Source organism: Eurosta solidaginis, chromosome 1 (genome assembly GCF_040869045.1).
Source record: "Eurosta solidaginis isolate ZX-2024a chromosome 1, ASM4086904v1, whole genome shotgun sequence".
In the NCBI taxonomy this organism is placed as follows: Eukaryota; Metazoa; Arthropoda; class Insecta; order Diptera; family Tephritidae; genus Eurosta; species Eurosta solidaginis.
Genome location: NC_090319.1, coordinates 1,417,820 through 1,431,295, shown reverse-complemented (window position 1 = coordinate 1,431,295; position 13,476 = coordinate 1,417,820). Strand labels below are relative to the sequence as shown.

General features: G+C 41.6%; 1 protein-coding gene across 1 annotated transcript; it reads left to right on the top strand.

The window, feature by feature from the left end:
- Positions 1-3,628: 3,628 nt before the first annotated feature.
- LOC137238802 (probable basic-leucine zipper transcription factor S) lies at positions 3,629-5,583 on the top strand. Its single transcript, XM_067763824.1, has 3 exons — positions 3,629-4,453; positions 4,507-4,630; positions 4,693-5,583. The coding sequence occupies exons 1-3, from the start codon at positions 3,860-3,862 to the stop codon at positions 5,289-5,291; spliced, it is 1,317 nt and encodes a 438-aa protein (XP_067619925.1). The 5' UTR covers positions 3,629-3,859; the 3' UTR covers positions 5,292-5,583.
- Positions 5,584-13,476: the final 7,893 nt, after the last annotated feature.

Below are 13,476 nucleotides of genomic sequence, written 5' to 3'. Positions count from 1 at the left end.
AAATCTATTTTTAAGGAAATCAAATATTGGTAAGTAAAAATATATAATATATGTGCATATAAAAAAGTAGAGTTTGATTAATGATGACATGTAGAACAAAGTAAGTTATGCGGCATATTCGAAGATTGCCGAGCAAAGCTCGGTCGTCAAGGTACTGGATAATTAAACTGTCAAACCTAACAAATGATAGGGTTCAGCCTGGTGCTCTGAGGCTCATTCATTCCTCAGCACGTTTATCCCCCTTTCTATTATTGTGTGGCACAACATTGATTAAAAATTTAGTGTTTGGATGTTATGAAGACAATGTTATCAAAATATTATATTGCCATCGGTCCATGACCCGTGTGCAAAGTTTCAAATTAATCAAACTTCTTTGTTCAATGCCTAACATTTCTGTTTTGACTGCGTCCCTCCCTAATGCGTTGACTTTAATAATATATTTCCAGTCGCACACACCATCACGTCCGCATACATATATATCCAGAATTATTTTTCTGTACTTATGCCATCAGCCATAAGGATTATCTAAAAGATAACGTTATGTATAATATATCTATAAAATAAGGCTTACATAAGGAATTATTACAAGCTATTAAAAATGTATATTATGCCTTGTTATAAGGTTCTGCTTGCTGTATTAGGACTTTTTACATAAGACTTAAAACCCACTAAAAATCAGTCTTATATAAGGCGTTATAATTATGATTATGTATTAAGGATATTAATCAGACAGCATAAGGAATAATATGTCATAAGAAAAATGAAAACGGAATCCAGTTGCTCTAAAATTTTTACGAAAATGTATCGACTAGAGTTGGTTTCTATTTATCACATATCCTCTCAGTTGGAGCAACATTTATTATACTTTTTATGAGAATGAAATGGTATATTAAGTTTGGCACGAATCTCAAAATTGTAAGTCCTCAAAGGAAAATAGATAGACCCACAATTAAGTATACCGAAATAATCAGAATAAAGAGCTGAGTTGATTTAGCCATGCACGTCTGTCCGTCTGTCTGTTTGTATGCAAACTAGTCCCTCAATTTTTGAGATATCTTGATAAAATTTGGTGAGCGGGTGTATTTAGGTGTCCGATTAGACATTTGTCGGAACCGGGCGTACAACCGATTTTCCAGAAAAAGAGGATTTTTGTCATATCCTCCTCAATTTATCAGATTGAATCCTCAAACATCACCATATGCTTTCGTATATAGTATATATCCCCCACAACCGATTGTTCAGATAAGAAACGTTTCGTAATTACTGCCCCATTTTAAGAGCTAGAGGCTTCATATTGTATTGGATATTGTTTTCTGAAAAAATCATAGAGATCGGTGGTATATATATTATATACTTCATATAAACTGTCATTTTGCCGCTTTTTTACGGCTAGAAGCTTCATATTTCACCAAACACTTACTTTTACGACGTATATTGTTGAAATACGTGAATCGTAGTCATAGTTTTTACATGCAGACCACAAAAAACGTAAAACTTTGCATCCTCACACAAAGTACCTACCTATTTTTTATTTTATATTTATCTTAAAAATCGTTTAGGTATGTACATCTGTTCACTATATATTTTTTATTTTACACATCCGATTATTTGGAAATTACTAATGGGATAAAATTATTGTTCAGCCCCATACATGAAAGGTATGAAGTCTTCGGCACAGCCGAAGACAGTCCCGTCCTTACTTGTTTTTTGTTTACCTTAGGTATAAGGTATAAATAAGGCGTTACTATATGGCGTATAATGTACTCTTTTTCCTTATTCGTAGGTTTATCTGCCAGGAATGAAGCCAATATTATTTATTGCTTACCATCGCTTATGCATGCATGCATATGCATGTATATGCGTGCATTTTGTCAGCACCGATGCGCGTATATCTCGGTGTGATTGTGAATGTGCACTTCCCTTCAAAAGGCGGAAGGATTTTTGGGGCTCAGCTGTTGTCCTTGGCTGAACAACCGGCCTCTTTTGCAATCAACTGTCGACCACGTCACACCCAACCAAAGATCAACGTCGTTTTTTATTATACGCACAGGTAATATTATCACAATTATTTTGAATTGTTCGCTTTTAACATAAATTAAATATACACCATTATAGGGAGGAAAATCCTCTGTGTACTTTCTTATTTCTCTTTGCGATTTACTCCTCAACCAAAAGATCGCAATCCATGCATCAACCCACTGCCGGTCTCGACGCACATTGGCTGAACAGATTCCGTTATATACATACATACAACCCAAGTTAACAACAAAACGAGGTAAAAATAAAACCCAGCGGGTTAAGGGGCTTATAAAATACCCGAGGCAGGTATGCCTGTCATAAGAGGCGACTAAAATACTAAATTGATTGAAGGGGTTGTGTTGCGCAACCCTTTCAAGGGGTTGCCAGCGGAACTTATAAATTCTCCTCCCCACTTATCAACCTCACCTACCCGTGGCGGATCCTGTTTCTTGAACAGCTCTGGCGACCCCAAGTTCCTCATGGATCTAGGGGTATTAGAGCGGGATGGCCCAGAAGGTTTCATGTGGTCATACTTAATCGTTGCCGAGATGGTCGAGCTAGTGCCTTAATGGTGCTTGTTAAAGGACCGTCGACATCGATAACACTCCCCAAAACCTTCGGGGAGTGTCTTATAGCTGCAACAACAACAACAACTGGTAAGAATAATATAAAAACCCAAATAATTTTCTTTTTATCCTCATATGGGAAGTAGAAACCTTTTCAGCTTTATATTCCTCATATCACGAGATACGTACGTATGTACATATGTACATATATTTTTAAGCAACTTAATGAATGTACATATGTTTGTATTTTATTTTTATTTGTATTTTATTTTTATTTTTATTTTATTTTTTTATTCATTGGTAATAGGAGCGAAAATATACGCAGAATGCAAAACATTCGGCTGAATAAAGCTACCAATTGTCTTTCCTTTATTTCCTTTATTATCGTTACTATTTTTGTAAAAGATCTGATCCTGCCGTCGATAATATTTTCAATATAGAAATCTGCAATGAAAGTCCGACATGAAGAAGTAGGGTATGTATGATATTTCAATTGGTCACTAAAATATTTTATTGGTTTGAGCCGTTACTTTTGAATGTGCCACAAGTCCATTTTCGGAAAAGTTTTAGCTATCGCAATTTTATCAAGCTTCATATAATTTTTAGTGCATAATTTCACTCCCAATTCGCATTTATAGAAGGAAGTTGAGTTCATTAAGCGATTTAAGTCCACGCCCTTAATAAACATTATAGCTTTACAAATAAGAAAAGTATACTACGTGTGCAGATCGCATTGCCCCTTAAGGCCCACTTGAAGACCTTTTTGACTCCGAGTTAATTTTAAGATTTTTAAAAATTGTATGATTTCATCCTCTTATGGGAAAAAGATAACTTGCAGTTCTGCAAATTGGCCTTAAGAGGTAATGCAACCTGCAAATTACGTATACTTTCCTTCTTATATTGATATATTTTAATTTACCTCGAATCAAATCTAACTGAAAAAGTGTGCCATGTCTTTTTATACGACTCTTCTCCAGCGTTTACTTTGAATTCCCCACTTCAGTGTATCAAAATTTTTCGGGCACAATTGAAACAAACGTAAATTGATATTTTCGTCAAAAATTAAAAAACTTTTATCTTAAGAAAAGTTCCACATATTTTTTTGCCACCTACATATATTTTTCTGTCGTCTCCTTCCTATAAATTCTGATTTGAAGTTAAGTGCTCAGGTCAGCAACGCGTCACCTGTGGGGTATAACTCAGCTTAAGATTAAAAATAAAATACATTTCGTCTTATCCCCGATTGCCTTAAGCAAGCAGAATTCCCTCTCAAAATGGTACGACAACGACCACGAAAGTCAGTTGAGGAACTGTACGCGTCAAAATTTGAATCGAATCCAAATAAATCTCAAGTGAGTAATAACAATATGCCGAAGACTGTGCGCGACCGTGGGGAATATGGAGGATACATTATCACTTCGAATACGCCATACAATACAGGCTGTCAAGTAGCCTCTGGGAACACAGCAGCTATGAATGGTAATATAGCCAGCGGGATGCCAACAAATCGCCGCAAAAGCACTCGGACGGCTAGTAGTATGAAATCGGATAAGTATTTCACGAAAGATGATAAGATATTGAACTTGGATGATGTCAAAAAGGAACATAGTAACAGCAATAAAGCCAAAACTACACGACCAGATAAAAATGTTTATGCTCAAGCGGCATCTGTATTTAATGCGTCCAATATGTACGACAATAAAAACTTTGTAAATTTTGTAGACAGCAATAGCCAAAAAGACTCACGCAATCAAGAACATACCAATCACCATCACCACCATCACTCCAACAACCATGACGACGATAAGGATGATGACACCGAAGAGTTTTTTCAACTCATTCGCCAAACAGTCGAAAATGCAATTGGGGTAAGTTCCACTACAACATGAAATGAGCTTGCAATGAATTCCATTTTTTTTAGAAATCTATCTCAGATCTGCTGAATCGAAATTTTCGTGAGCTATCAGCAAAAGTGGATCGTTTTTCAGCTGAACTTAAATCCACAAACTCATTGTTGACTAAACTTCAAACTGATATAAATAACAGTATGTCCATTTTTAGTCAGCAATAATTACTTTTCAATAATTTTTGCTTTTTTATTCAATAGAGGTAGTTCACTATGGGGAAGAAAATTCACGTCATTTTCGATATCTTTGTATGAAGTCCGAATACGATAAGATGTTCTATCAGCACCATACAATGCTGGCATCGGCATCGGGCAGTCCACCAAGTAGCGAACCAAATCCGCCAGTTGTCCATTCGGAAAAGCGAAGTACTGGGTCTAAGCAAAGCACTTCCACAAATGAATGCGAAAGGGGACTAAATTCTTGTTCCTGTCGTGGCAATATTAAAACACCGTCCTCCGATCCGCATAAAATTCCTTCCGAAGACCGCAGCATGAGCCAAAAGTCGTCGAAAATAGACATGCGTGAAGTGTTAGAGAATATTGAACGTTTTTTTACCCAATTCCAAATGAACCAAATGAAATGTGATGACCAACCTTTGCCGAAAGCAAGCAGTTATCGTTTAGAAGAAGCTATGAAAATCACTAAACCCGTTTTCGATGAAGATGATGATGATTTTCAAATGAGCTCCGATGGCATGACACCGCGTAGCGACGAGCACCTGCACCATACAAAGTACGGAGGTACAACAATGCGCAGTTGCAGTACAACGCGCGGCGGAAATGGGGGCGGTGATGCCTAAAGGTGAATGTGAATGTGTCCAAATATAATTAAAAAATACAACAAGGGAAAAAGAAAGAAATGATCTAAAACAGATCAGAAATAACGGAAATTGTGTGTGAATATTAAATAATTTGATGGGATTTTTCACTAAAAAACTTTAAATTCTATTCAAATATCACAACAAGCTTAAAACTAACTCTAAATTTTGTTATTTGTGGGTTGTTTAATTTTCAAAGGATTTAAAATTAATATCTAAACATAAATATATATTCTGTATTTATTTTCCTGATTCCATTCTATTGTGGAATAAATGTAAACTAAATAGTTTTATTTCGACAGTATTTGCTTTTCTTTTGAAACTCATTCGTTGGCTATAAACCGTAGTTAAAGGGTTAAAATAACGCAGACGAAGGTATTTATTGATTTATTGCTCACGTACATGGCCAAGTTATGATATCTATATTTTGTTAAAGAAATGACTTATACCCTTTTTTTAGACGGCCAACGCAATTAAAAAGTTAAGCGCCTTATTAAATTATATAGCTTTCGTGTCACGTTTGTCCGCAGTGGACTCCTAAGCTACTTAACCGATTTCAATCAAATTTGCACACCGTGTGCAGTATAATTCAACTTAAAAGATAGGATAGCGTTCCTGTGAAGTTTCTTTCCGCGAAGGGAACCAGGGACCGATCTATTCGAACAAATTCTATTCGCCGTTCGATTTGTCTGAAATTTGGTATATATGTAGGTAGCCTTTTGCCTAGATTAGTATTTATGACACATTTTCAAGAAATGAAGCAGGGACCGACTGGGACTTCGACTGGGACTTGGAGTAGCACTGAGCCAGGGTCTTAGACTGGGACTGGAACTGGAAAAAAGGGATGGAGAACAGGAAGAACTAGAGAGAAGAGAAAAAATGGAAGGAGAAAGAGACAGAGTTATACGAAGATAGAGAGCTATGGATAGATAGAGCGAAATAGGCGCAGAAAAAGAAAGGCAGAAAAAGATAAAGAAAAGGGGGATGGAGGGGAAGGGAGAGTAAGAGGTCACAACTGCTTAAAAGTTATGAAGATAGACCAAAGTTAGGGCAGAGCAACGTCTGCGTGTCTGGTTTCTAGTGTTTATATAAATTTGATGCAACAGATGACCAACACGTAATACGGGCCCAACGTAAAAATTTCCCGCTAACGAAATTGTGTAATCGGCCGGCCAATTGTTTTATAAGTGGCTATGACCGTTTTTTTGATTTTTCCTCACGTACTGGCGGGTAGAGATTTGAGGATTTTGTTACGGCTCTAAACATTAGGTACAATTGCCCCGCACATACAACATTTTAAGGAAACAGCGGTTAGTTCCTTCGCAATAGCCGAAGCTTTCTTTTGTCGTTAGAAAATAATCCCTCAACAATACCAAAGCACTCATTGTTTACAGACAGACGAGCATAGAATAGACTGGGTCATCTCGCATACGAAAAAAATGCTCAAGACCTCTTACCTTTGGGCTTTTATTGAGAGGGCACTCCTGTCTTATTTCTTTAATTTTATGATTTGTCCTCCGGTTTTAAAGTTGATATACAAATATTGTGGCATTCTACATTTTTAATTGACTTTCTTTCAAGATCTGAAGTCGGTTTCACATAGTTTGGGTTAACTAGGTGACCGACTTAAGCCTTCTCTTAACGTATCCTTTTTTGGTTAATAGCAATATCAATATTGCTTTTAAATAAGTATTAAAGTAATTAAACCAATCAACATTAAAAACGAGAGACCAAATAAGCAAGTTAAGGGAGGAACTTCGACTGTTTGGAAAAGAATGAAAAGCACAAAACTTTGTTCCTAGAACTTCTCAATATATCGTTAGCTTAATGTGAAAATGTGCTCAGTCAAGTTTTACGAATTTTACAGAAGAAAAAAATTAATAATTTTTGAAATAACATTTTTTTTTTTTCAAAACTGTGAATGAGGATACGTTAGTTGCAATACTTTTGAGTGTAGAAGCTTTGAAAAAGATAAATAAATATCACATATGCTAACCCAGCAGCTATTTTATGACTTAGCACAATTTCCGCACTTAAAACAAATTCTTTCTCCTGACTTAGCACTTTTTAAGCAATATGTTTCCTCATCACTCCTCCCTTTAATGATTGAAATATAACACTAAAACTATATATTTCACAAAAAATACTATTTATTTGTCAAACTATTTCTAACGGTTCTGATATGGACTCTTTTTCCGGATGGTGCGCAGACAATAATTTATTTTTAAATTCAAACAAATGCTGTGTTGTGTCTTATTCCATAAAAACAACTGACACATACTTTATCTACAAACTAAATGCTAAATCTCTTAATCGTTTTCAAGAGAGTAAAGGTAGGTAGGTTGAACTGGCCGGTCCATGAGGACCTCACATAGACTGATTGAGTCCGTAGTGTTACCAGAAGTTTGTTTTAACGACCAAACTGAAAAACCCTATCAAAAACCAGGACCTATGTTATAAAATAACTCCGTCCTCTTGGCAAATACTAGAAGTTTCCTAGGACTTAAGCCACTTGCTGCTTCTAGATCTGACAGCTGTATCACTCCTAATAGCTGGAGTCTTAGCCTGGCAAGTGCAGGGCACGAGCACAGAACGTGCTCGATCGTTTCCTCCTCCAACCCGCACTTCCTACACCTGCTATCACTGACCAAGCCTAATTTAAAGGCATTTGACGCCAGAAGGCAGTGTCCAGTCAGAATACCCGTCATGAGTCTACAGTCCTCTCTTTTTAATGATAGAAGCAACTGTGTTAGTCTAAGGTTGTAAGACCTACACATAATCTTCGACACTTTACAGCCCCGCGCTTGAACCCACGCCTTTTCTGCTTGGTCGATCATGTGCACCTCTCGCCTTCGCTTAATCTCGCCCAATCTAATTGGGACGTCTACGGAGCAAGCTTCAAGGGATGCGCCCTTTTTAGCTAATTCGTCCGCTTTTTCATTCCCATCTATTCCCATATGCCCTGGGACCCAATATAGATGTATGCTTCTCCCTGTCCCGATTCTCTCCAGAGACTGCTTACACTCTAACACGCATTTAGATGCTGTGCTATGCGAGATTATTGCCTTAATTGCTGCTTGACTGTCAATATAAAAGTTAACACGGTTGCAGCTTAAGCTATTCTCTTCCAGGGTTTCTACTGCTTTGGTTACGGCTAATATTTCCGCTTGGAAAACGCTACAGTAATCCGGCAGCCTGTAGGATCTGCTTAATTCCGGATCAGCGCAGTATACCGCAGACCCTACTCCTTCCACTATTTTGGAACCATCGGTGTACACATGTATCGCCTCGTCCGCCATTTGCGCACCCTTGCGCCAACCGTCCACCTCTATTGTGGCCTTAAGATCTCCCTCAAAGTGCAGGTAGGGAATCATGTAGTCTGTTCGTCTTGTGACTGAGGACGCTATACTACTATGGCCATATGGTCGGCGCTCAAGCTGCCCCGAAGCATCGAGCCTGGTTGCGGTCGTTAACGCTTTGTTCTTTGCTACCAGGTCTACAGGTGGAATGTGCAGAATGGCATACAGTGCAGCCGTCGGGGTTGTTTTCAGGGCTCCCGTAATGCAAAGCATCGATAGTCTGCATACCCCCTCTAATTTTTTGAGGTATGTTGTTTTTTGTGTGGCTTTCCACCAAACAAGAACTCCATAGTATAGAATAGGGCTTACAATCGCTGTAAAAACCCAATGAGAAAGAGAGGGCGATAGGCCCCACGTACACCCCAGCATTCTTTTACATGCATAGAGTGCCGTTGAGGCCTTCTTGACCCTCTCCTCCACGTTGAGCTTCCATGACAGCTTACTGTCTAGGATGATTCCTAGATATTTTGTGCAAGGTTTCTCCTGTAAGGTCACCGCTCCTAACTTAGGCCTGGTCCAATTTGGGACCTTGTACCTCTTTGTAAACAAGACCATATCCGTCTTCTCCGCATTGACTTCCAGCCCGACATTAGATGCCCAGGTATGAATATCCCGAAGCGCCCGATCCATCAAAGAACTAATCGTTGGAAGGCATTTTCCACTTATGACAATTGCAACGTCATCTGCGTAAGCCGTAAGTTTTACGGGTCCCTCATCGAATTGCCTGAGCAGTTGGTTGATGACCAGTGTCCACAGCAGAGGTGATAGCACCCCTCCCTGCGGCGTGCCCCTGTCCACTGATTTCGTGGCCTCGTACAATCCCCATTGTGATGTAATCTTCCTGCAATTTAACATGCAGCCGATCCATCTGATTAAGGCAGGATGTACTTTAATGTAATTAAGACCATCCATAATCGCCCATTTTGCAACATTATTGAAAGCCCCGGCAATGTCCAAGAAGACTCCTAGAGCATACTCCTTATATTCCAGGGATTTCTCTATGCTTATTACCACCCTATGCAATGCGGTGTCTACCGACTTGCCTTTGGTGTACGCATGCTGTGTTGTGGAGAGCAGCTTTTCATCCACGTTGGACTTTATGTACACATCTATCAGCCTCTCAAAGGTTTTGAGCAGAAATGATGTTAAGCTAATGGGTCTATAGTCTTTGGGATACACGTGACCGATCTTCCCCGCCTTTGGTAGAAAAGCTACACGAGCAGTTCTCCAAGAGTGCGGTACATGATTCAGTCTTATGCACCCATCGAATATTATTTGAAGCCATTCCACGACCGCCCTACTTGAGACTTGTAGCATGGCCGGGAATATACCATCTGGGCCCGGCGATTTAAACTTAGAAAACGTCTTCACTGCCCACTCGATCTTGGTATCGGTCACCAAGCCCGGCACCACTAGCTCCGTGATCGAAGTGTGAGTGATATCTGCTGGTTCTTCTAAACCGTCTCCCGATGGGAAATGTGTATCGAGAAGCACCTTAAGGGATTCCTCACTATCACGTGACCATTCCCCGTTCTCTTTCTTTATTAGTCCCTGGACTATGTTTCCCTTTGCTAGGACTTTTTTCAACCGTGCTGTTTCACTGGAGCACTCTATGTCCGTACAGAAACTTTTCCATGAGTTTCTCTTCGCCCTGGTAATTTCACGCTTGTAGATCCTCAGTAGATCCCTGTACTCGTCCCGACACGCTTCGCTTTCCGCGGTCTTTGCGAGTTTAAACATTTCTTTTACCTGTCTTCTTAGAAGACTCAGCTCATTGCTCCACCATGGCGGCTTTGCTTTTCCTCTGAATCTTCTTAGAGGGCAAGCTTTGTTATACGCAGTCATAAGCGTCCTTGTTAGGAATTCATTCGACTCCTCCAGTTCCTCTACATTAGCAACCTCTTTGGGTTGTCCCAGTTTCGTTTCTACATGTTTCTGGAATTTAGTCCAATTCGTTGCCCTAGTTTTTCTAAAGGTTCCTCCCTTCTCTACCCTCTTTAGTGGGATGCTGAAGCTTATATACGCATGGTCGGAGAAGGATGGTCTATCGAGAACCATCCAATCATACCTTGATATATCACGCTCGGAGCTCAATGTAATATCCAGAACATTGCTGGATGTTGGACCAATGTATGTAGGAACATTTCCCCTGTTGGCTATCTGCAAATTGGTTTGCAGGATGTAACAAAATAGAGATTCGCCTCTCTCGTTCGTATCTGCTCCTCCCCACGCATTGTGGTGCGCATTTGCATCTGCGCCTATGACCAACCGCCCTTTTCGCCCTTCCTCCTGTACTAGCCTTTTGCACTCCATCGGTGGAACCTCCGCAGCATGGGCCATGTAGCAGGACGCCAGGATAAATGCCTGCTTATTCTTTTGCTCAACGGCCACCGCTACGAGATCCTCGGTGGTGTAATTAGGCAGCATATATGAATGCAGCTGTTTCCTTACCATTACTACAGCTCGCACCCGTCCTTCCGTTTGTGCGTAGTAAACGCCAAACCCGCGCGCGCTAAGTCCAGAAACCTTTCCTCCCGATGAGAGCCACGGCTCCTGGATCAGCGCCACGTCAAACGAACCCTCCTCAAGGGTTAGGAGGAGTTCGCTCGACGCCACTTTACTGTGTTGGAGGTTTATCTGTAGGACTCGCAGCACCATTGGGCTGTTTGTCCCCCTCCAGCACCTTCGTCTTGACGTCGTCGTCCTCCTCTTGCCCTTTTGGTTTAGAGTATTCGAGGCGCCCTTCAGCCCCTCGTGAATGTTGTGCCGTGTGTTCCTCTGTGCGAGTCACAGCACCATTTAGCGTTTGGTCCTCTTCTAGCACGTTCGTGGTGACGTCGGGGACCTCCACCTGTCTTTTTTCCCTTAGGCTTCTGAGGTCCTTTTCGACTTCGCCCACTTCCAGCGTGTTAGGATTTTTATCCTCGGGACTTCTTTTCCTGAGTCGCATGTAAATTTTGCCAGTGCCAAAGGACATTTTGCCAAGCTGCGTGTACAAAATATCCTCCGCCTGCTTGTTTATTTGGAAGATGTAGAACTGACCATCCTCGGTAGGCCGAGATACAGTAAGTACCTTCCAATCCTGTGTCGGTATGTTCGGGTTCTGATTCTGCAGAAGTCGCAGTGTATCCTCCGACTTCATCACGAATGGTATCCATACCTTAACTTTTGGTACCGTGGGGATTTGCGCTTTATCCACCACCTCAAACCGCGCGTTCGTGCCTTGCCTTTGGAGGTTTGGAACGACTTCCTCCAGCCACCGCAAGCTCGCGATGTTGTCGCACGCTATCATCTTCACACCATTATACCATCCCCCCGAATCAAAGGTTGGAAGGGGCTTACTTGGTTGTTCCCGCATCATCTTAAGCATTAAGCTAATAAGCTCCCTTTCCACAGATCTCCACCTTTCAGTAGTCATTTGTCCGAACGGACTGCTACGATCAACCAGCGCCACAGTCAGTGACTGCTTTGCCACATCACTCATCTTCTCGGGAAAAGCAGGAGTCTTAGTGTTATCTCCCTTTGGAACCTCCGAGAACACCGGAGTCTTCGCGTTAACTCCCTTTAGCGCCTCCGAGAAAGCCGGAGTCTTAGCGTTATCTCCCTTTGGCTTATCTCCTACTTCCGTAGTTGGAACTTCCCTCTGACTGGCAGCTTTCGAGGTAGTTGCTACCTCGCTATTGGAACCCATCTGTCTTACAGCTTTGGGCCTACTTGTCTTGTCTATGCGACTGCCCTGCCTCGCGGCTCTAGGACTGGGTCCTTTCTGCCTCTTGAAAGCAGGCTTGTCGCCTTCTGCCGAACGTTGCCTCTTCATTCTGCCATTCGACGCTTCTTCCTCCTCGTACCGGTTGCAGAACCGAGGGTTTCTCGCAGCAAACCTTTTGAACTGCCTTCGACCTACTTCTACCGCTTCATGGGCCCATTCCAAGCGCTCGATCTCCACTTCTGTTGGGTCGACCACTGCTCCCAAGCGTTGTACAATTCTTAGTGCTGCACGGTACTGCGAGAGAGCTCTTTTACTTCCTCTGCTCCGTACCCTTCTCCACTCTTCTACTCCGTTTTCATTTGTGTGCTTCTCCAACACGGAGTTCATTGAATCAGCACTACTCTCGCTCCCCGAGTCCGACGCATCGCTTAATTCGTATTTGTCGTCCCTGGATTGCGACTCAGTCCTCCTCTTTACATCCTCCTTATTACGTTCAGGTAATGAGTTGTTCATCTTGGTCGTACGACCACCTGCCCGACAAGGCGGGCTCAGCGGTCCAGTATTATATACGGGGAAAGAACAGTCCGCCACAGCAGCGCCCCTTACTGCGGTAAGGCCATAAATACTTCCCGAGATGGCCCGGTATCGGGAAGGCTCCGTTCGAATACAGCCGAATTTATCCCCTGGCTGCAAATCGTCCAATAGGCACGGTCCGCATAACACCCTGGATTAGGGGTTGGCAGTTCTTGGTCACCGACATCCCGCCGCCCTCCTATGAGGCGAAACGGCGTAGATGTCAGTCCTAAACAGCTCCGCCTCATAGTCGGGCGCTATGGAGTTCGGCTAAGCCCTCACACCAACGACAAGGTGCCTACCCTAGTGAGGGCAAGAGAGTAAAGACTTGGGTGTAATTTTTGACTCCAAACTCTCTTTTTCTAGTCACATTGACTTCATTATTTGTTACGGTCCGCTGCTACGGTCTACGGCTGCGATCCCCTTGGGAGCGTGTTCACGGGAACACACCTAGCGATGTGGCAAAGGTTGCGATGGAAAAAGATATCAAAAAAGAAGGGAACACACAGACCTGCCATCACGAGCA

Excerpts from the sequence above, each read along its gene's own strand:
- LOC137238802 (XM_067763824.1), top strand. The coding sequence starts at position 3,860 with ATGGTACGACAACGACCACGAAAGTCAGTTGAGGAACTGTACGCGTCA. Across the intron at positions 4,454-4,506 it reads CAGTCGAAAATGCAATTGGG|AAATCTATCTCAGATCTGCT; the intron begins GTAAGTTCCACT and ends CATTTTTTTTAG. Across the intron at positions 4,631-4,692 it reads TCAAACTGATATAAATAACA|AGGTAGTTCACTATGGGGAA; the intron begins GTATGTCCATTT and ends TTTATTCAATAG.